Source organism: Stenella coeruleoalba (genome assembly GCF_951394435.1).
Source record: "Stenella coeruleoalba genome assembly, chromosome: 3".
Lineage (NCBI taxonomy): Eukaryota > Metazoa > Chordata > Mammalia > Artiodactyla > Delphinidae > Stenella > Stenella coeruleoalba.
Window position 1 is genome coordinate 161,539,328 of NC_137148.1, and position 22,850 is coordinate 161,562,177.

General features: G+C 53.1%; 1 protein-coding gene across 2 annotated transcripts in view; it reads right to left on the reverse strand.

Annotated features, from left to right (window-relative positions):
* Window positions 1–21,299, reverse strand: part of CPAMD8 (C3 and PZP like alpha-2-macroglobulin domain containing 8) — a 99,648-nt gene extending 78,349 nt beyond the window's left edge. The window contains exons 1-11 of one of the 2 annotated variants that reach the window (XM_079918451.1): window positions 21,030–21,299; window positions 17,365–17,516; window positions 15,631–15,653; window positions 10,409–10,574; window positions 10,279–10,331; window positions 6,823–6,840; window positions 6,353–6,407; window positions 6,042–6,131; window positions 5,226–5,339; window positions 4,039–4,123; window positions 2,165–2,273 (exon numbers count right to left, since the gene is read on the reverse strand). In XM_079918451.1, coding sequence (XP_079774577.1) covers window positions 2,165–2,273; window positions 4,039–4,123; window positions 5,226–5,339; window positions 6,042–6,131; window positions 6,353–6,407; window positions 6,823–6,840; window positions 10,279–10,331; window positions 10,409–10,574; window positions 15,631–15,653; window positions 17,365–17,516; window positions 21,030–21,199 — 1,035 coding nt within the window. In that variant the 5' untranslated portion in view covers window positions 21,200–21,299. The remainder of the gene's footprint in view (window positions 1–2,164; window positions 2,274–4,038; window positions 4,124–5,225; window positions 5,340–6,041; window positions 6,132–6,352; window positions 6,408–6,822; window positions 6,841–10,278; window positions 10,332–10,408; window positions 10,575–15,630; window positions 15,654–17,364; window positions 17,517–21,029) is intronic. The other variant, XM_079918452.1, reaches the window with a different exon arrangement.
* Between the last annotated feature and the right edge of the window lie 1,551 nt (window positions 21,300–22,850).

Here is a 22,850-nt window from a genome sequence, read left to right on the forward strand (position 1 = left end):
TTGGAGGGCCAGGGGGACACTCGGTGACCCACCCGACCTATGCCGTGAGTCACTGCGTGGGGACTGAATCCCTGGCTGGACGTGCATTATGTCCCAGGAGGAAGGGAGTCGGCTCCTTGGGCAGAAGGTGAGACAACCCCTCGGGCCAGACTGCAGGCAGGGACTTGAACCTGGTCAGCCACACTCTAGAGCACGGGCTCACCTCCCATGCCCGGGGTACAGAACCCCCTCGATCAACCCCTATCTCAGGACCTGGGGGCAGAGGCCGGCAAATAATCCACACACACAAACAGCTGTGGAGTGAATTACTCAGCAAAGGAGAAAATTAAGGCAAGAGCCACCACGGGCAGCCTCCAGGGACAACGGCTAGGATACCGAGGGCACCAACGCCAGGCACGACAGAGGTGAGGGGCCAGGGTGTCTACTCCACAGAAGAGAAGCCTCAGGGACAGAGACGGGGGACGCATCCCAGGCGGCAAATGGATGAAGAAGTAGCCTCGGGTGGAAATGGGAAGGAGGTGGCGCTGACAGGGTTAATGCCTGCAGGGGCGCAGAATCTCCAAGATGTGTGTGGATGTTACATAGTAGCACACTCACAACTTAATGTTAAGTTGAAAAAGAAAAACAAAAGCCAGGTTATAAAACTTTACACGCACGGGAACGTGAAATCACGCAGCCGCCTTGGAAAACAGTCTGGGAGTTCTTCAAACAACTAAACAGAGAGACACCGCTGAGAGACTGAATAGACAAATGGACCAGGGCCAGATATTACAGAAAAAAAGAGAACTCGGACCCACACTCTGCAGGCACCAGCAAGGAAGCCAACCCATTACAGTCGGCTCTCCGTATTCGCGGTTCCGCATTTGCGGATTCAACCAACTTCAAAGAGTTTCAATCTGGGATCCTGGGATGCAGAAGCCTCAGACATGGGAGGGCCAACTGTATCTATAAGTCAGACTTGTAAGAAGTCAGACCCCTATCTCAATAGCAACCAAACCATAACCCCCGTCACAACAAGCCCCAAATGGCCAGGACCAGATTCATAACTGACATTTTTTCTGATTTTGGCTCCCACTTCCATCTTAGGACCAATTGGAAAGAGCCAAATATGCACCCCCTCATCAATCACTTTGGATGCCTGCTTCTAGCTACCCGCCCATGACTTTCTGCACACCAATAGCCTCCCATCACGGCACACTGGAAGCCTTCCCTTTCTTTCACTATAAAGCCTTCCCACTTCTCCACCTGCCTTTGAGTCTCTGCCAAACACAGGTGACGGTGGCTGGCTCCCTTGCCGCAAGCTTCGAATAAATAGCCTTTGCTTGTTCTTGTTTGGGTGGTCTTCATTTAATTGCACACCATACAACCCAGGGATTCCAAATGCAAGAGAAATGAGAACATCTGGCCACACAAAAACTTGTATGTGAATGTTCACAGCATCATCCGTAATAGCCGAAAAGCAGAAACAACTCAAATGGCCGTCAGCTAATGAACGGATAAACAAAATGTGGTCCAACCACATTGCGGAATATTACTCAGCCATAAAAAAGGATGAAGTACCTACACACAGTACAATGTGGATGAACCTTGAAAACATCAGGCTGAGTGAAAGAAACCAGACACAAAAGGTCACATGGTGCATGATTCCATTTATATGAAATGTCCAGAGATCCATAGAGACAAAGCATGTAAGTAAGTGGTTGCCAGGGGCTGGAGATGCAAACAGGGCTTAACTGCAAAAGGATGTGAGAGATTGGTGGGGGTGGGGGGACGGTTAGCAGAAATATTCTAAAACTGTATGGTGGTGGTTGTATAACTCTGTAATACACTAAAAACTACCGATTCGTACATTCTATATGGGGATTTGAATTATATGATATGTGAATTATGTCTCAAGAAAACTTTTTTTTAACTTTACACACAACATCCTAAGAGGAAACACATCAAAATACCAATAGTGGCTGTGTCTGCCTATCAGAGGACAAGTCGACTTTATTACTTCTTCTTTATATGTTCTAGCCTCTATGTTCAGCCTGCAGGAATATTATCATCAGAATATCCCCACCATCTAAACTGTTTTGGAAAGCAAAATAAAACGGACGATCACAGAGCTGAAGCTGGCGGGAAGGGACCCACCGAGTGGGTCGGGGTTCCCGCTCCTCACCTTGGTGGTCCTAAGGATGGGGCGCCCCACCTCCTGGCTGTAGTACCCCACGCCATTTACAGTCATGTTGATGGTTAAAGTCCCCGAGACAGGTTTCCCAAAGGTATACCTGGAACGAAAGGACAAAGGGTAGTAAGTTTCACAAGCAGGAGATGCCCAGGGGACAGTGGGGGAGGGGTCAGTTTCAGGAAGGCCAGGCACAGCAAGATGTGATCAGTGGTACAGTGGCTAATCCAGGGATGCTTCCCATCCTACATTCCACCCTTACAGCCCTCCCTGTAGCCCTGAGTAAGGACAGATCATGTCAGGGCCCTGTGTTCCTCTGCACCAAGCCTCATGTTGGACAGAAAAAGAGACCAAGGGTCAGAGAAGAACTCTGGAGCAAAGCAGCAGGGTATATGAGACAACCACTGAGGTTGGCCACACATTGGAGCAAGGCAGCCCAGAGGATCGAGCAACTGTGGACAACAGGAAGGCCTGGCTGGGCTTAAGTGCCCTGGGAGTTCAACTTTGAACCAGAGATCTGACCTCTCTGAGCTTTGGTTTCCTCACCGGGAGAATGAGAATAAAACCATCGTCTCAGGGATGTTGGTAAAATACTTAAACGTATGTATATCATGCCTGATGCAGTGGAGACACCTGCTTACTGGGACACAGGGGCAAAATTGGAGCAAAATGGGAACAAAATTTAAAAAATAACACCCAGAATTTTGATAGTATTTTCTGGACTATAAAATGTGTGTATCCAGCAGCTCTATTTACAGTAACCAGGACATGGAAGCAACCTAAGTGTCCATCATCGGATGAATGGATAAAGAAGATGTGGCAAATATATACAATAGAATATTACTCAGCCATAAAAAGAAACGAAATTGAGTTATTGGTAGTGAGGTGGATGGACCTAGGGTCTGTCATACAGAGTGAAATAAGTCAGAAAGAGAAAAACAAATACCGTATGCTAACACATATATATGGAATCTTAAAAAAAAAAAAAAGGTTCTGATGACCCTAGGGGCAGGACAGGAATAAAGACACAGATGTAGAGAATGGACTTGAGGACATGCACGGGGAGGGGGAAGGCTAAGCTGGGACGAAGTGAGAGAGAGGCGTGGACATATATACACTACCAAATGTAGAATAGATAGCTAGTGGGAAGCAGCCACAAAGCACAGGGAGATCAGCTCGGTGCTTTGTGACCACCTAGAGGGGTGGGATAGCGAGAGTGGGAGGGAGACGCAAGAGGGAGGAGATATGGGGATATATGTATACGCATGGCTGATTCACTTTGTTATACAGCAGAAACTAACACGACAATATAAAGCTATTATACTCCAATAGAGATGTTAAAAAAAAATGTGTGTATCCACCACGTCCCTGGATTTTAAAACACACGCAGCCAGGGGAGACACACGAGGGAGAAGTCTCAGCCACAACCTCCGGCAGGTGGCAGAGATGGGGCGGGGACACGGGCCATGTAGGGCTCCCCCAGGGGCCCCAGAAAGGGACAGAGCCTCTTGACTCCCTCTGGTCGACCCTCACATCGGGCTCCGTCAACAGCCTGGTCATTAGGCGGGTCAGCCCACTGGCTGTAGGTCAGCCCACTGGCTGTGGATGCCGCCCACAGGGTAAGGGGCATGGCCTGGGGGGTGTGCCCTGGGGAAGGGCATGCCCTAGGGGTGGGACATGTCCTAGGGGCAGGGGCTTCCCTGGGGAGGGGCAAGTACTAGGGGAGGAGCAAGTCCTAAGGGGAATGGGTGTGCTCTGGAGAAGGGGCGTGTCCTAGGGGAGGAGCATTGCTGGGAAGGGGTGGGTCCTAGGGGAGGGGCGTGCCCACAGTGGGAAGGGCTCACCGACAGTGGCCGCCTCTTTCTCACCTGGCCCGCACAGTGCCGGTCTCACAAGTGTCCAGGTCCTGGATATATGGGGGCGGGTCAATAAGGAGCTCAAACTTCGGCAACACTGAAGGGAGAGAGCAGAGAGGAGGGAGGCAGGGTGGCTTCCACCTGTGGGGCGGCCCCAGAAGGGTACTGGAGATGTGGGAGGGAGGAACACAAAGCCCCCTCTGGGGTTTCTGTGCTGCTGACACCATAGGAGTCCACACCACCCGTTGCTGAGCACGGGCAGCTCTCTGAGGGTTTTGCCGGCCGCATCTATTTCCTATCTTTGGGGGACCAGCACTTCGTTTTTCTCAGGGGGCCATGTATCATCAGTTTTAGGCCAGCTGAACTGAGTGCAGCCAATTCCAGCCCATCCCAGGGGTGCACAAGTAGCCAGGCTTCTGGACCCGTCAGGGGCATCCTGAGGGTGCCTGCAGCTGGAAAGGGTCACTCTTTGCCGCCCTGGGCACATCCAGCCAGCTCGTCCCCCTGCACAGCCCACGCAGAGATGGACACCAAGGAGCAGAATGGAGGAAACATGAAGACTCTGGTCCTGAGAGCTTGTTACACGAGCCTATAACCCTTTCCTTTTGCTTACTGGGTCTGCACCAGGCTTCTGTTGCTTGCAACCCATAACCCTGACCTCTAAGGATTTTCCTTCCAAGACCTGCCTCGTGAAAGGAAGAGAAATCCTTGACCCCATCAGGGAGAATTTTAGCACAGAAGCGGAGTATGTGGCTCTGGCCCAGGTTCATTCCCCAGCTCTTAGTACTTGAGCAGTTTCCTTAACAGCTCTCTCAGCCTCAGTTTCCCCATCTGTAACATGGAGATGCCTCATAGGTTCAGGACAAGGATGAAAGAACAAAAGGAAGCGACGACCTTAAAAAGGAAGGACATTCGGACACATGCTGCAACATGGATGAACCTTGAGGACATTATGCTCCGTGAAATAAGCTACTCACAAAAAGACAAATACCTTATGATTTTACTCGTATGAAGTCATATATTTTACAATTTTTTTTAAAGGACATGACAAAGGCCCAGGCTTCCATATCGTGCCTGGCCCTACTGAGCCCTCAGTGAACGAGGCTCCGGCCATCTTCCCCCTTGTCATGTGTGTCGTCACTAGGGCTGTGGTTTCTCCCAGATCTGAAATCCTAGGGTCCTAAGATTCTCCGACTTACCATACTTCTGAACTTCAAAGGACTTGTTGTACACGTGGCCTTGCATTTCGACAAAAACGAACCATTCTCCCAGTACCGGCTGGTCAGACAAGGGGAAGGTCATGTTGGTGATGCCTGTGTGAAGAGAGACGCCCCCCCTCATCCTGGGGCAAGTGAGTGTGCAGAGGGCCTGGCATCTGGTGGTGAGGTCAGGGCAGAGGCGCCCCGGGGACCCTGCGCCTCCCCCTGGCCGAGCAGTCCCTCGGGGAAGCCGGAAGCCACCCGAGGCTGGCGGGGATTTGTGCAGAACAAGCACCTCTGCAGTCTGAAGGGGAAGCAGCGAGACACTGCACCTTGGGTTCCTGGGGGACCCCTGAGGCCAAGGCCAGGCGCAGGCAACTCTGCTCCCCACACGAGTCGTTCCCTTGGTGACAGAGAATCACACAAGCCCTGTCCCTACTTGGCAGCCCTCTCTAGGCATCTCAGAATCAGGAAGAGCGAAATGAACATGGAGAGGGGTCAAGGCCAGGCCAGGAGACCTGCACAGCCCACAGGCGGCTAGAGACCCCATTCTCTGTGTCTGGTTCACAGAGGCATGCGGGGGCCAGGAGCCCCCGAGCAGGACTCAGGGGTCTGTCATGTCTGTGCATTTCCCAGGTCGAGGGTGCACAGCTGTCCTCAGTCTCCCCAAGCCCCACCTACAGCTCCCCTCTCCCAGGACTCCACTTCCCTTAGGGCCGAAGCACAAAGGGAGATGTCAATTACATGGCCCTTATTGTCACAGAGAAAGAAAAAAATGCCAACTCCTCAGGCAAAGCAAAGCCTTCTGACTCCCACCTGGAAAAGAACTGTCTCCTGTTGCGCTGGGGATGAGGACAAAGAAGATCTGCAGCAGGAGGAAGGTGGGGGGTGCCCACAAACAAGGCCCTGATATTCCAGAAAGATCTCAAGTTACAGGAGGATCCCCAGCTGGGATCCCAGGCACACAGAAATGTGGGCGGAGGGTCCCAACGCTGCAGGGAAGGAGCGGCAGGTGCCCAGACAGAGCACATTCTATTTTCCTGGAAGGTTTATCACATCTGCCACCCAAAGGTGCAGCCCCCAAACCACAGAAGGAATTAGGAGAGAGGATGAGAAGAGAGGCTTACCGCAGCATAAGGGCTGCAAGTGTCTCCACTCCATCATCCGTGAGCCCCGGGGGTCCTGCAGGGGGACGGATGCACAGTAAACTCAAGGCAGCCTGTGCGTGCCCGGTGTGCATGTGGACCTTCCAAGCCTGCCCTCTAGGCAGAACAGAGAGCTCGGGGCAAACAGAGAGCTCGGGGCAAGCAGAAGCTCGGGGCATAGAAGGGACTTGTCTGAGGACAAGGTGGCGGAAAGGGCTGGCCTGCCTCCTCATTTAGGGAGCTGCATGCAAATCTACAAAGAGATGGACAGACACACACTCAGCTTATTCCAGGGTGGACCCAGGGATCGGGATGGACCAGGTCCCAGTCTATGGGGTGCCGAGGCAGGCAGGGATCAACCCAGAGGGTGGGTGTTAGGCAAAAACAGACCAGGTCTTGCAGAGAGCGGGCTAACTGTCTCTGAGCCAGCTGCAGAGGGGCAGGCCACTCACCAGGACATAAGCTTCCAGCTGCAACAGAGACAGACAGAGGCAGTGAGCAAACCCTCCCATAAGACCCGAGCCCTCCGTGCATGCTAAGTGTTCATCCCTTGGGACAGGCACAGGTTCTGTAATGGGTTTAATGGTGTCCCCCTCCTCCCAAAATTCACACGTTGATGTCCTCACGCTCAGGGTCTCAGAATGTGACTATTTGGAGACGGGTCTTGATAGTGGTGATTAGTTAAAATAAGGTCCCTAGCATAGGTCCCAGTCCAATAGGACTGGTGTCATAAGAAGGGGAAATTTGGACACAGATGCACATAGAGGGAAGACAATATGAAGACACAGAGAGAAGACGGCCAGCTACAAGCCAAGGAGGGAGGCCCGGAACAAATCCCTCCTTCACGGTCCCTGGAAGGAACCAATTCTGCCCCCACCTTGATCTTAGACTTCTGGCCTCCAGAACTGGGAAAGAATACATTTCTGCCCTTTAAATCATTGAGCAAACTCATACAGTGGCCACTGGCAATGAGGGTGGCCGAGCCCCATCCGGGACCTCTGTGTTCCTGGCTCCCCATCACAGCCCTGCCCTCCTCTCCAGACTCCCACACGCCCCAACCAAGGACAGCTCCTCCAGGCAGCCCTCCCATGTTGCAGCTGGCTTGTTTTTTCAAGGGATCATGCCAGGTTCCTTGAAGGTCTGGAATGCACGCTTTCATCCCTGAACCCCCAGCACCTGCCTGGAGCCTGGTTTCTAGCTCCGTCAACGTCACACTGAACAGTCAACACTGACTCTGGTGAAGGTCAACTGTTTGCACAACTTGCCCCCTCTCCGGGGAAGGCTGTGGGCAGACGACCCCCTAAAACAACTGGGCACAGGGACTCAGTACCATCCGCTCAGAAACATACACGTTTGGGACCTTCAAAACCTCCCTGGCTGTGGACCTCAGTATCCCACTCCTGGGGTCCAACTGAGCCTAAGGAAGGACACACCAGTGAAAAAGAAGGTTTGAGCATAAAAACAATCGTGGCAGCATTTCTGACAATGACCAAAACCTGGAAACAAGCAAATGTCCACCAGGAGGGGGCAGTTGGGTATGAAGCCTTCCTTTGGCAGAAGGACCTCAGGCACTGAGGTGAGTCTGCAAGGCTGTGTCAAAAACGTGGGCAAGTGCATTCAAAGATCCAATGAAAAAAGTAATGTGGAAACTCGGGCTGGTGAAAGTTAAGAAAAAGCTGCGTGTACCCAATGGAACTGTGCTTCTAGGCTGGGGCCCACTGGGGAACTTTGCAGGATTATTTTCCAGCCCCCTGGGGTGGGGTCTGGGTCCGCTCTGCTCAATCATGTGCCCCAAGTGTTAGAACGGCGCCTGGCATGCAGTAACCACCATACACGTGACCCCTCGGGGATCCCTCAACTGGAGTCACCCCAGACTGCGTTCCCATCTTTGCTCTGGATATGTACAGTTTGCTTAAATCTCTTCCTTTACGATCTCTTTCCTTCTGAAAGCGCCTCTTTGCAGCAGAATGCCAACTAATAAATAAAGAAGAAGCAACAGAGTTGGAAAAATCACCACTTTGCAAGCATCATGGCAAGTTTTGATTCATGTAATTCTGAACTCATCTGTGGAGGCTAGAACTAGCGGGTGATCATGGTGACTGGCAACAGGGTGTCCACACAGTCTCAAGTGTCCCCCACAGATGACTTACTGATTACAAAGGGGAAACAGTGACTTTTTCAGGGAGAAACCAGGCAGACTCTATCTGAACTACCGTCAGGTACCTCAGGATATGACACACTGGGGAGGACCAGCACGGCTCCTGTGGCTCCTCCCCCATGACGCACAACTTGAACCTGATCGCAGAGAACAAGCCAGCAGACCAGCCCACTGGGGAACACCATTCAAAACAACTGCCTGGAGTCTCCAAAAATGTCAATGCCGTGAAACACAGGCAAAGGCTGAGGAGCTGATTCAGAGTAAAGGATGCGAGAGACATGACGACTAAATTCGACACGTCGTCAGAGACTAGGTCCTGGACCAGCAAAGAAACATGCTATAAAGGACATTATTGGAACAATATGGACTCTGTATTAGATAATATTATTGTACCGATGTCAAAATTCCTAAATGTAATGATTGTACTTTAGTTGTATGAAAGAATGTTCTTGTTCTTAAAGGATACAGGAGGTGTTCGGGGACAAAGAGATGTGATATCTGCAAATTATTCTCAAATGATTTATCATTAAAATAATTTTAAAACTATGTGTGTACATATACATATATACATACAATACATGTATATGTACATATATGTATATACACACACTGAAAGCACATAAATATAATAAAATGTTTTGTAATTGGTGAATCTAGATACGTGGTTCTCAAAGTGGGTTCCCCAGAGCAGCAGCAGAAACCAGGAACTTGTTAGAAATACAGATCCTTGGGGCCCATCCAGGAAGCTGCTGAATCAAAAATTCTGGGGAGGGCTTCCCTGGTGGCGCAGTGGTTGAGAGTCCGCCTGCCGATGCAGGGGACACGGGTTCGTGCCCCGGTCCGGGAAGATCCCACATGCCGTGGAGCCGCTGGGCCCGTGAGCCATGGCCGCTGAGCCTGCGCGTCCGGAGCCTGTGCTCCGCAACGGGAGAGGCCACAACAGTGAGAGGCCCACGTATCACACACAAAAAAAGAAATTCTGGCGAGGGCCCAATAACTTGTATGTGAACAAGCCCTCCAGGTGGTTCTGCTGCACACTCCAGTTTGAGAACCTCTGTTCCTGATCAGAGCTTGGCCAACTATGACCCTTGGGCTAAATCTGTCCCTCTGGCTGTTTGTGTAAATAAAGCTTTATTGGCACCCAGGCACACCCATTCATTCACGTGCTGTCTGTAGCTGAGTCCATTCAAGTTGTGACAGAATCCCTCTGACTGGCAGACCCGAACATACTTACTACCTGGCCCTTTACAGGAAGTTTACCCACCCCTGGGCTCCATGAAGGGCCTATGGGAAGTTCTCTGTGACTTTCTTCCAACTTTTCTGTACATTTGAAGTTATTTCCAAATAAAAATTAAGAGAAAATCAATGCCTTTTTTATGTGAGTGTATTTACTTTGAAGGAGAAACGGTGGGTTTTAAGTGGCAATTGTATTTTCTTTCTAATAAACTTTAAATAAATGCAGGGCTATTAAGATTTTAAATGATGGGCCACGGCCCCGACCCCGCACAGAGGGGTACTGGCCACTGCGGGGACCACTGGTGCCCCTTGCGGAGGAAGCATGCCCACAAGCACTCTTGTCACATAGAACTTCTCCTGGGTCCCCCAAGGGATGCGGAGCCCCGGGAAGAAACCGAGAATGGAGGTAGAAATTGGAAGAGGCGGGGGAAAGGCCAGTTGTGGATGGTGGCCCTGGCCCGGCCGAACCCAGGTGGGTATGTTCCGGGCCCACGGTTTTAGAAGCCAATCTCACCTTCTCGCTGACGGGCCTCAGGTCTGGAGTGACAGTGAAGATGCTGATGAGCACTGGAAGAAAGGACATAGGCCTGTGGCAGCTCCAGGCCATGGCTGGCCCTCCCCCCCGGCGCGCACCGGCCACCCACCTCGGTGTTGGGGCCTGTACACCGGCTTGTCGGTCTGAATGAACACGGAGGCTCCCCGGCTGTCCACAGTCACTGAAGTCTGGTTGTGGAAGAAGGGGCCCTCCTCTGCCCACCAACCACGGCCCCACACCTTCAGGAGGGCCTGGCCCCAGAGGCCCGTGGGCACCTGCAGGCAGAGCACAGATCTTTGGGCAGGGGGTGTCACCCTGGAAGGTACCCAGGTATTGTGAAAGCAGCATGGAGGTCTAGGGCAGGGGAGCACACCCGGGGGCAATTGTGCACCCAGGGGACACTCAACAGTTTCAGGAGATTTTGGGGTGTCACAGCTCCGGGGAGCAGGCGCTACTGGGCATCTGGTGGGTGGAGGTCAGGGATGCTGTTCAAGACCCTGTGATGCACAGGACGGCTGTCAGCAGCGCTGAGAATGAGAAACACTGGTGTAGCTTGACAAGACAGAGCCTTCTCCTCTCCTGACACTGCAAGCTTGCAAAGATATTCTCATCCCTGTAGAGCTACAAGAATTATCTCCCATCTTACCCAAATGCAGTCATAGCTGGTAAGCTGGGAGGTACGGAGACCCTAGTCCCTTCATATACATATATACATATGAATACACGTATGCATATGTGTGTATATTTTCATATCTCATATATGTATAGAGTGCGTGTGCCTCTGTGCTTTGTCTCACTGTAAACACTGCACACACATTATACAATCCCATTTATATGAAATGTCCACAACAGGCAAATCCACAGAGACAGAAAGCAGATTATTGGGTACCAGGAGCTGGAGGGAGACAGGGAATGGGGAGTGACAGCTAACGGGGATGGGCTTTCCTTCCTGGGTAATGAAAATGTTCTGCAACTAGACAGGAGTGGTGGTTGCACAATAGTGAGAATGTTCTAAATGCCACTGAACTGTCCACTTTAAAATGGTGAAAGTGGTAAAAAAAAAAAAAAAAGGGTTTTTTTTGGCCACCTAGATGGATTAAAAAAAATAATAATACCCACTGCAGTCTTAAGGATTCACCCTGGAGTTCAAATTCTTCTAGGGCAAAATTTCCAACATTTAGGGAATGGAAACTACCCTACATAATTCCCTCATTTTTTCCTTTTTAAGTGATGAGCAGAATACCCATGCATGTGAGTCATAACCTACAGAAACTCCTTTTGTGACTAAAGCAAACAAAAGTCACGACTCTGGATGTGACCATGTGCCATGAATGCGATGCTCGTGGCCATCCCTGGGTGCCTGGCGGGTGGACATTACGTGGTCATCAGTTCACACTGGGAGCTACAGCACCACCTGTTCCTAAGACCATCCAAATGCGGGGGTGTTCTTCTCCCAGTTGTTTGTCAGCATCCACCTGTGTGATTGCTCAAGGGGTGAAAAAGTCCTCGTCACCATCACAGCAATCAACCATGCTAAGTATCCTGCTGAATTATCTGACCGGTCCTCACATCAGTGTGCCCATTTTATGGATGAGGTCGGGGCATGCCAGGACCTTCTCCATCCTTCCAGCACCTGTCTCTGGCTGCCTCTCTTGTCTGCTCTGAACAGCATCAGAGGGACCCTGCCTGCCTGCCTGCCCACCTGCCACCCTCGGGATGGGGCGTCTCAGGACTCTGGGGTCCCTCCTAACTGCAGTTAACCTTGAGAACCTTTAGGACGAACTTGAGGATAATCCCCTTACTCTGACCCCCAAATCTTTACCTGCCTTTGTTTCTGGAAACCACTCAGCACCAAAGACCTCCATGCAAGGAGGAAAAAAACCCAGGCCACTCAGGGGAGCAGGCATGGACAGGTAGGAAGTAGCTGGCGGGAGCGGGGGGAGGCTGTGTGCCAGCGGGGTGTCGTGGGTGCTGGGACCAAGAAGTTGCCCCTGAGAACAGAAAGGATCAGATGTGACCTTTGGGGACATGAAGTGACCCGCCCCGGGTCTTGAAAGCTGCAGAGCTGCCGTTTCCAATCAAGTCTCAGCTCAAAGTGGCGTTCCTACCTGGTCCTGCACCTGCCAGCCCTCAAAGGTCTTGCCGGAAGGTTCTGGACTGAGCTGACCCCCATCCCCACCCCTGACCTCAGTGATCCACATTTGCTCCTTTAGCATCAGTGACAGCCAAGGACTCGGGGGGCCGAGATCCAAGCAAGGGAGGCGGCCAGGCAAAGTTGGTGTAGCTGGCAGCTGAGTACAAAGGTGGGGGGCTTGGGGCCCAGCTAAGGAAAGAGGCTGGCTGTCCTCTGGGGAAGGCTGCGTGGAGGGGCCAGTCCTACGGCAGGCCGATCCACCGCCCTGATGAACGCCCAGCTCCCCGCCTCTCCAGGCAGGAGAGGCCCCTGGGGCTCTGGGTGGGGGTCCCAGATTACCGGACTCCGTAGGCATCCACCAAACACACCTGAGAGAGAAGCCACCAGACTCACTAGACCCTGAGTTTCCGACACATTGTTGTGCAGATGGGTGATCAGGACTTAAAGGCATGGCACACAGTAGACACCCATGGTTGGTGGCGACAGGTATCACGATTCCACTCCTAAATGGAAACCATCCGAAGCAGAGGGATTCAGGTGAAGGCTGGTTCCACAGATGGGAAATCTCCCTCCCACTATTCATGGGAGCTCCTGGCTGGCTCCACTCCAGGCCACTGGCTGCCTCTTTTGGCCTCTTTCCTGCCCCAGGGCTTTTGCACCGGTGGTTCCCTCTGCCTGGAATGCCCTGCCACCTGCATGTTGGTTCCTCCTGGTTTCAGCTCAGAGGGACCCTGCTGCCATATAAAATGACTCTACCCACCACTCCTCAGCATTCTCTTTCTCTGACACATTTTAAAATAAAATGTTAGAATTTGATTAACATTTAGTGTCCTAAAATGGGACACTTGCTACTCTCTGAGGTGATCATGTTTATGTAATTGGGGGGTTACTGTCTGACCCACCCCTTTGCCCATCACCAATAAGGCTGGTGGTTGAGAGCAGGGAATGTGGCCAACTTCCTGCTTGAAACTGAATAGATGCTTAAGGCATTTGTTACACAGATGCACGGGTTAAGTCTAAAAAATCGGAATAAAACAAATATCACGAGGTTTTAGGTATGCTTTCTTAAAAGTTCCATCAAGGGCCTCTTACCCGCATCCTCGCTGCTGCACAGATGAGAAGGACGAGGCGAGACACAGACGGGGTAGAGCCTGCCCGGGGCAGTCAGTGGCAACACTAGGTCCCCACAACACGGGTTTCCAAACCCTGTACCCGGAAGCACTCAGGTCCCCAAGGCAGGCACGTCTGGGGAGTGGGTGGGGTAATGGGCAGGGGAGTCCTACACCCACAAGAGCAGCTTCTTTTTTGTCTGAGGCCCACACCATGGTTCCACAGAGCAGAGTTTCTTAACTCAACCTCGGCACTACTGATGTTTAGGGCTGAATCATCCTCTGCGGTGACAGGGACGGGGGCGTCCTGTCCCTGTAGGGTGTTGAGCAGCATCCCTGGCCTCCACCCACTAGATGGCAGTAGCACCCTCACCCCCAGCTACCATAACCAGAAATATCTCCAGACATTGCCATTGTCCCCCGGCGGGGGAGGGGAGCATCCTTCCCCACCCCCCAAGTTGAGAAAGGCTCACCCAGAGCTCTTCTAAATGCTAAGGATCCCAAGACCCTTTTGAAAGTCTCCAGTCCAGGGATCCCCGGCCCTTCTCCCAAAGTTATATGGCCCTTTACTGGTTTCTTATACAAATCCACAGCATTAGCCTGTGAAGAGTGCCTTCTTATGTGCGGTGGCTAGGGACACAGCATAATCTTAACCCCGCTGGGGCAGCCCTGGTTTCTTTCTTTTTTTTTCTTTCTGGTAAGTAATATGCTTTAGTAAAAGTACTTCTCTAAATAAAATACACGAGGCTTTCTTTTTTCCTAAGTAGTTCATCTGTCAGTGGACAGGGCAGCCCTGCATTCTGATTCACAAGAAAGCAGATCTGCTCACAGGAAGCCCGCAAGGGCGGCTCTAGCCTATTGATCCAGGGTTTTCCAAATGCTGACATCTGGGGCTGGCTCATTCTCCGCGGAGGGGCTGTCCTGTGTATTATAGGACTTGAGCAGCGTCCTCGGTCTCTACCCACTAGAAGCCAGTAGCAGCCTCCATCCCTGCCCCCCAGGCTGTAACAACCAGAACCGTCTCCAGACCCTGCAAACCTCACCCCCGGGAGAGAACTCTAGAGAAAGAATTCTAACATTGACAAGAGGGCAGGAAGACCACTGCCCCACAGCAATGAGACACTAATGCTGCATCCCATCCCATGGAAGAGGAACCACCCCGGACTTCATTCTAATCACTGGGAGAGAGCACATTACAATTTGGAACGATTCTCTACTTAGCCCATCCTTTCAGGGACTCCTTTGAGCATCTGGTAAGCGTTAAGGACTAGCTAACCCAGAGAAAGCCGACAATTTCAGGGCTTACGACTGCCTTGAAATCCAAGGACTCCAGTTAAAAAAACCCATGTCAGAGAATGACCTACCTGTAGTTTGGTATGTAAAATAATTTTAAAATAATAATATTCAATGCCAACAAGACTGAGGGCAATTTGGTCTCTAACGTATAGCTGGTGGTACCACGCACGTGCACTGCTGTGTCTTTCAAGACAAAACAGGACACAGCAAGAGCCTTGGATCCTAATTTGGTAGTTCTTCTTTCAGGGTGTTCAGTCGAAGGCAGGCATCCAGTACGTTAACAGCTTTACGCACAAAGATGCTCTCAACTTTTGGATTACATTATCAAAACCCTGAAAACAAGAAAGAAATCTAACTATGTACAAGCGATGTGTGTGTGAGGGGGAGGTGTTAGTAAATTAGTATATGAAAGAGATGCAGTGGGATGTTATTTACAATAGGATGCAATTATAGAGACTTGGAAACACGGAAGTATGTTTACGCAACGTGTGAAGAGAAAAGGGCATGACAGACTACAATATACCCTTTAACTGCAACTATGAAAGAAAATGTCTTTATGTGGACAAGGATTTATGGGAAACATGAAAAAGTGAAAAGTATGAGGGATGGGATTATGGGTGAGCTTTGAGTTTTCTCCTTTTGTAAACTGTTTTTTCCTTCATTATTCTTTTTTTTTTTTTAACATCACCATTAATGATTCTTTTCACAACACATGCAACTTCTCTTGTTCCATTCCAGTTCAATTCTTTATTTCCAAGGTAGGGTTTCTGATTTTAAAAATTCATAGCTTACCTTGAGTTTGATCGTCCCTTTATCTAAAAAATGAAAATAAAATGAAAACGGTTAAATCAGGAGCTGTGTTTGCCTGCCTCCTTGAGCTGCAGCCTTACAAACAGGGGCTTTCTCAACCCAGAGGGATTTTCTGTGGACAAACACACACCCTGGGTCATGCTGGTCTGGCCTGGGCTGGGATGGGCGGAAGTGAGAGGTTTCCTCCAAGCTGGAGAGTACTGAAGACCAGAGGGCATGGACAAAGCCGAGCTATTCAGGGGAAGGTTGGCCAGCCTGCATACTTTATTCACTTCACCCCTGGCCCCTGCCCAAGGTAAGCTGTGAGGGGAGCAAAGAGAAAACTCCACGGGAGAGGAACAAGGAGAAAGGTGGAGAGAAAAAAGAGGAGCCTGAGGTCCCCAGTGGACCTCACTCCAATGGATCTAACTAGTCTTCCATCTACCTCTCTCTTCCACCCAAACTGAGTCATCTGTCGTCTGACACTTCTCCAGGCTCTTTGGCCTCCAGGACTTAATTAGGCATCTACTGTTTCTGCCTCCCAGTGTCCATTTCCCCCATTTCCTGCTGATTTTCTTGGAGGAGCCCACCTACCCAACTCCTAATTCTTAAGGTTTAGTGGGTTCTGCCCATCTTCCCTGGGGCTCTGTGCAGATCTACATAGGCCTTCCTCCTAGACACAGTGATTGGTTCAGAGTTGAGCACATGTCCTAAAATGGGCCAATCAGCATGGGCCGTCCACCTGGTCACAGGACTTGGTTCAGAGTTGAGCACATGACCCACATGGGCCAATCAGCATAGGCCTTCCCTCTGGTCACGGGGATTGGCTCAGGATTGAGCACATGACCCAACATGAGCCAATCAGAGTTAATCCTGGGACTTCGCCCAAAGGTTCTGTAACTGCCAGTCCCTCCCTGCTTTGGAGAGACACAGGCACATCCAGAAGTGGAGCTGGGAGACTGGGCCAGTGATGCCAGGGGACTTTTCCAGTTATAAGCGCCCATAAACTCTCTGTTGCTGAAGCCAACCTGATTTGGGTTTCAGGACTGGCCAGTGGAGTCGGGACTGCCTGCACTTCTCCTGCCTACCCAAGTCTCCCTCTCCCAGGGGACAGAGGCTGCCTTGTTGGCCTTGGGAGACCTGACATCATCTCTCGGTGTCTCCTGTGGCCACACCACACCCTGCGTGATGAATGAGTTACCTGCCCTGCTGGACTACAGGCCCTAAGGCAGGGCCTGGTCTCCACACTTTGTCCAAGAGGCCAATGCTGCTGTTGTCTGCAGTTTACGAAGGAGAGCCAGGGAGAGGCTGGCTGAGGGCCTGAGCTCAACTCAGTGGCAGGCTGGCTGTGAGCCCAGCTCCGGGTCTAACACCACAGGGGTGCTAGAAGCTCAACAAAGGATCTGAAAAGGTCACAAGGTTCCCTCTGGGCCCCCTTCCCACGTCTAGCCAAAACTGGCACGAAAGGGTGCCCAAATCTATCCAGATCTGCACCCACTGAACCTGAGCTGCTGAGGAACAAGGAACTCTGATTTCCCAGACTGGGCAGGTGGCTGCCCCTGCTGGGCCTTACTCTCTCCATCTGTAAAGTGAGGAGAATGCAACCTGTCCTCCTACTCCTGCCAGGGTTCTGGAGGTGAGGTGGGAAGGAAGCAAAGCAATGCCGATACTGCCTGAGCCCTAAAGACCACTTTGCAAAGGGAGGGGAAGGCCTGGTCAGGCACCCCAGGGACCTACCCAGGATGGCTCCCTGGCTCTGCGCCACCGCCTCGCCCTGGGCCACCAGCTGAGCCTGGACCATGACTTCCCTCGGGGAGTTAAAGATGGTCACACTGATGACTTCCTCCACTCCTGAGCGGAAGACGGAGGGTGCAGCGATCAAATAGCCCCTGCAGAAGAGGAGAACCGCAGTGAAGGCCAAAGGTTCTGACTCATCCCTAGCCTCACTGTCACCTGGCTGAATCAGGGTGCACCCTAGGTGGACTCCCACCTATGCCTGACCACACTCCAATGGCACTGTCACTTTATGTGTCCGTGTCCCCTACCAACCTGTGAGCTCCTTGAGGCTTGTTCACCTCTGAATTCCTCCCCCAGCCCCGAGTAAGCAAGAATCTGGCTTCTCTGGATCTACCCGGAACCACACCCCCTTCGATCTCGGCATTATGGCCTCTGGACTTTTTTCGCAGCTCCTTCTGCCACAGGACCTTTGCACATGCCACACCCACAAACTAAAATACTCTCCCCTGTAGACTGGTAGGATCCCACTTCATCCTCAAAGCCACCCATGAGACGTGCTAACATCTCCCATTTACAGAGTCAGAAATTAAGCCCCAGAGAAGCCAATTCACGTGCCCGAGTCAGTGAGAGATTAGGCTACAAACCCAGGCAGCCAGACTCTGGACCCCAGTGGAAAGAAGCAAGGAACTACCTGCAGCATTAATTTTAAGAATAAGACCCTAAAGACAAACTAAATGGCCTGAAACAGGAAAAGCACTGTGAACAATGGAGTCAAAACAGCTCTTTCTTTCTCAAAAGACTCAGCTTGACTGGGAAGACATTTCTGGAAGAGAGGTGTTATTATACTGTTTTCCAGACGGGAAGGCTGACCTTGCAGAAGGAGGAGGAACGTGCACCAGATCACACAGCCTAGGCAGGAGAGGGCCCTGGGGTCCCCTTATGGCACCGGACCTGGAGGCCTAGGTCCTCCCCACCTGAGCTCCTGCTTCCCTGTTATTTTGCAGCCTTAGGTAGAAGATCACAAAGGCTCATCCGTAACCACGTGACCCACTCACAGTGCAATGGCAAGTGCCAGGAGCCTGGCAGCAAAGGCAGCACGATTCCAACGGTGCAGAACTACAGGCATCAGGAGGAAACAGGAGAGAGGGAAAACACTGGGCAAACACTGAGATCAGGAGAGGTTTTTTTATTTCTCAACATCCTCTCTGGGACAACCCCAGGTCCACACACAAAGAGATGAATTTAGACCCTTACCACACACCATACACGAAGAGGACCTTCGAGACATGCCAGGTACTATATGACTCCAGCACTGATAAGAGTGTGCAAAGACCCTAGTTTCGTAGGTGCACTGCCCAGCAGTGGCTGGACCCAGTAACCCTGGGGTCCGATGTTCTGACTCCAGCACCGACAAGCGCCTGCAATGACAGGGCTCCTCTGTGCAGTGTCAGGCCTTGGCCATGCACAGAGCATACATTGATCCTGGGTATGTACTTGCACCAGCCGGAGCATGCAATGACCCTGGGTTTCATGGATGTTCTGTCCAGATCCAGAACTGACCACAATGTGTACTGACCCTGCGTCCTATATGTTCTGTCCCACTCCAGCATCAAACACAGCATTCAGTGACACTGGGACAGACATGTACTGCCTCAAGCATGGGAAGACCTTTGCTTCATGTGTGATGTGCACCATCCAGCTCCAGCACTGACCAGAGGGTGCAGTGACCCTGGGGTCACCTGTGCAGTGTCTGGCCTCAGCGGTGCACAGAGCACGCAATGATCCTGGGTACGTAACTGTACTGTCTGGAGCACACAGTCACCCCCACGTACGTGATGTGTACTATCTGAACTCTAACACCGACCTGCACGGGCAATGACCCTCGGTTCCTGTGTGTCCTGCCCCACTGCAGCACGGGAATACGGCCACCTTCAGGACAGAAACTTTCTGCCCAGCTCCCAGATGACCCCCAGGGCCTCCCACATAGCACCTGCTGAGTGTGGAAGAGTACTGGGGGAAATACACAACCCACGTGTTCACTTTCCTTGGGCACTTCTAAAGCCCTTATCCAGATCTGAGTTAGGGTCTTCACTCAAAGGCCCAGAGAACCTGATGGAACCAAATTAACTTTCCCTGCGACTCAGGAATTACAGCTGTTGGAGGGCTTGCCAGCCAATCACTGTCTACCTGATACACCCCTGCCATCTGGGCTGACACTGGCTTCTCATCCTTTGGTCTTGGAAGGTCCCATCCTGGGAAGGGTGGTATTTGGTAAAGTGTAGACAGTATTGGTCTCATAACAGTGTGCAAATCCATGGGGCTTTCTGGCATCAGGCATTCCTCACAATACAATCAGATGGATCATAGAAGTGGGTATCCGGGGCTATTCCTAAAACGGGACCCTTCGGGCTGATGCGCCATGGCTCTGGCTTAGAGGCCGGCTAATCTGGACCCCTGGGTTGGTCACTGTGTGTCTCCCAGCACGGGAGTTCCATTTGACTCAACAGTAGGTAAGATCCCAGGGCAACTTTAGTCAGAGGCAAATACTCCTGAGAACTGTTTAAAACTCTGCAACACAGGGACTCTGAACTTGGTCCTTATAAGGCGGGGTCTCTCATGGAGGGCAGGGTCATGCTTCGTGCTGGGGACTGTCCTGTGCATGGCAGGATGTGTAGCAGCATCCCGGGCCTCCACCCAGTAGATTCCAGCCGCATGGCCTCCCCCTAGACGTGACCACCAAACATGCCTCCGGACATTGCTGAATGACCCCAGGGAGACAAAAATCGCCCCTTGGCTGAAAACTGCTATCCTGAGGGATGCCAGCTTTGAAAGCATCAGGTCAAAAGTTTGCTGGGCTCCAATTTCACAAGGCCCAGGGGAGGTAAACCCCATGGTTCCAACTGCAGCATGGTGTCTTACTTTTCAAACTTGTAATCCAAAGGAGCAGCACGGGAGGTGATTCCGCTCACCTAGTCTCACTGCTGACCTGTTTCCTGGGAACTCCTGTACCAGGGCTGCTTGAACAAGGCTCAGAAAGGCCGGTCTGCACTAAACGGCTGAGCCTGAGCAGCTGCAGGCAGGCCCCCTCCCAGCCCACAACCCCGCAGGGCTCACCCAAACTTGGCAGGTCTGCGAATAGTCCCTGTGGAGCCAACTCATGGGAAATTCTCCTTAGCAGCTAGTTAATTCACCTCCTCACTGTGTCAACTCACCAGAAGCTCTGTAAGCAAACTTCAAGAAAAATGTGGAAGCAAAATAAACACTTCCTCCGCCCCCCCCCCACGCCCTCCCAAGGAAAACGGAACGGCAGGTCTCTCCTTCCATTTCTCAGCCAAGACACGCACCTCTTACCTTCAAGCCACGGACAACTGGAAATCGCCACCCAAGAAGACAGCCCTGGTCACACCAAGGGAGAGAGGTGGGATGGGGGGAGGGCCTCGCCGCCTTAGCTCTGAGGAGTCCTTGTACCCCCACGGGGCCACTTCTGAAGCCTCAGGCTACCCTCTTCCCAGTCCGACTCGTGGCGGCTAGGGCGTCAAGATTCTAGGTCCCGCCCAGCCCGGAGGCTGTGTGGCCTTGGACAGGTCGCTGCGTCTCTGAACCAGACCCCGCGACCCCCACCCCGAGAAGGCGGCCAGCCTCCTCCGTCGCCCGGGGCTACTCACGGGGCCTGGGGCTGCGCAGCGCGCACGCCGTCCCGCGGCGACAGCAGCAGCAGCAGGAGCCGGAGCAGCGGCCAGAGCAGGGCGACCCACATTTTCCAGCTCCGCGGGGCTGCCGCGCCCGGGTAGGGGGCCCTTTGTTCGCAGCCCCCGCGCAGTGCGCCCGGCGCCATGCGCCCAACTCCGCGCCCGGCTAGGCTGGGGCAGCGGGGGACCAGCCCCCTCCCCGGACCCGCCTTGTCCCTGGGCCCGCCCCCACCCAGACCCGCCCCGCTCACCCCCTCCCGGCCTCCCGCCCCGCCCACTCTCCGGACCTCGTCCCTCCCCCTCCCCCCGCTCCCTTCCCGGGACTCATCCCCTCCCTCAAAACCGACTCTCCCCCAATATCTCCTGGGACCCGCCCCGCCCTCAGCCCGGACGCACCCCCAGACCTGACCCATTCCCTTCCCCTTCGTCGGACCCAACCCATCCCACTCTTCACCCCCCACAACCCAGCCCCGCATCCTCTCCGGACCCGCCCCCGCCCCGAACTGCCCCCTTCCGAGCTCCCTGCCTGGCCGCCTCCCTGCCGCCCCCACCCCGCGGACCAGCCCGGCCCCGCCCCGCCCCGCCCCACGCGGGGGCCGCTCGGTCTCCGCGGCGCCTTCACCCCGCACCTTGTCGGCACCCCCCACCTGCCCCAGCCTGGACCCGGCGACCTGTGCAGTGCACGCACAGGAGGAGCTGAGCCCTTTGGGGAAACGGAGGCTGGCCAAGGGATGAAACTTCAGACCCGCAGCTTCCCCCAGGCGCCTGACTGCCGCTCCTCGCTTCTTCCCTCTCGCCACCTCCTCCATCCACAAATCCCCTAGGCCAGGCCCCTCCCTCTCTGGGCCTCACTTTCCCTCTCGGAGAGCAGGGTGCCCCCTCCTGCCCCTCCCAGTGTGCCCAACTCAGTGATGGCCTCACTGTTGTAGGTCCCTCTGGAAGGGGGCACCAACTTTTTATGTCATGTCCAAGTCCTGTCCCTCCTGTAGTTACCCCCCAACTGTCCCAGGTGGTCCCTCTAGTGAGGACCCCTGCAGGGACAAGGGTCTTACTTCTAAAACTCTAGAGCTGACCATATGGCCCTCCTGCCCCAAATCCTCCCGGGTCTCTATTTATCCAGGCCAAGTCCAAACACCGGGCTGCCCTGAGGCTGCCCTGGTGGCTCCCACCTCATCCTAGTTTCTAGATGCCCTGTGCCACCCTGTGCCGATCCCCACTGCCAGCCTTTGCTCAAACTCTGCCCCTCTGCCCTCCTCCTTGGCCTGGCCAACTCCTGCTTCTTCCAGAAACCTCCCTTGCGCCCTCCCTGCCCTACGGGCATCGTGGGTCCTCCAGGCAGCCTCTCCCACCAACCCTCTCCAAGGGCTTTTGGCCAAGCCCTGGCCACCCAGTGAGCACCAAGCCCTGGGCAGGCAGTGGGGACTTCAGGGCAGACAGAATCTGCTGTCATAGATGGCGGAGGGGGCTGTGCAGGGGCCGGAGTGGACTGGGGAGCAGCTGCAGTGCTGAGAGACCAGGAGGAGTTGCCAGCCTCCAGTCCCAGCCACACTGGCACCAAGCAGGGTGGTCTAGCGTAATCCTCATAATTCACGTCTGCCCAGCCCCTGCGCGCCTCCCCCTGCTCCTCCGTAAACCAGGCTCCACTCTCCAGTCTCGCGAGGCCAGCCTCCTGCCCCTCTGTTCTCTCCCTCATCCGCTGAGCTCTGGCTACTCAGGCCTCCAGGGTTCCGTGGATCCCGACTCACTACCACCACCACCTCCTCCAGCCAAGGTGCCAGCTGGCCCCTCTGCCTGGGC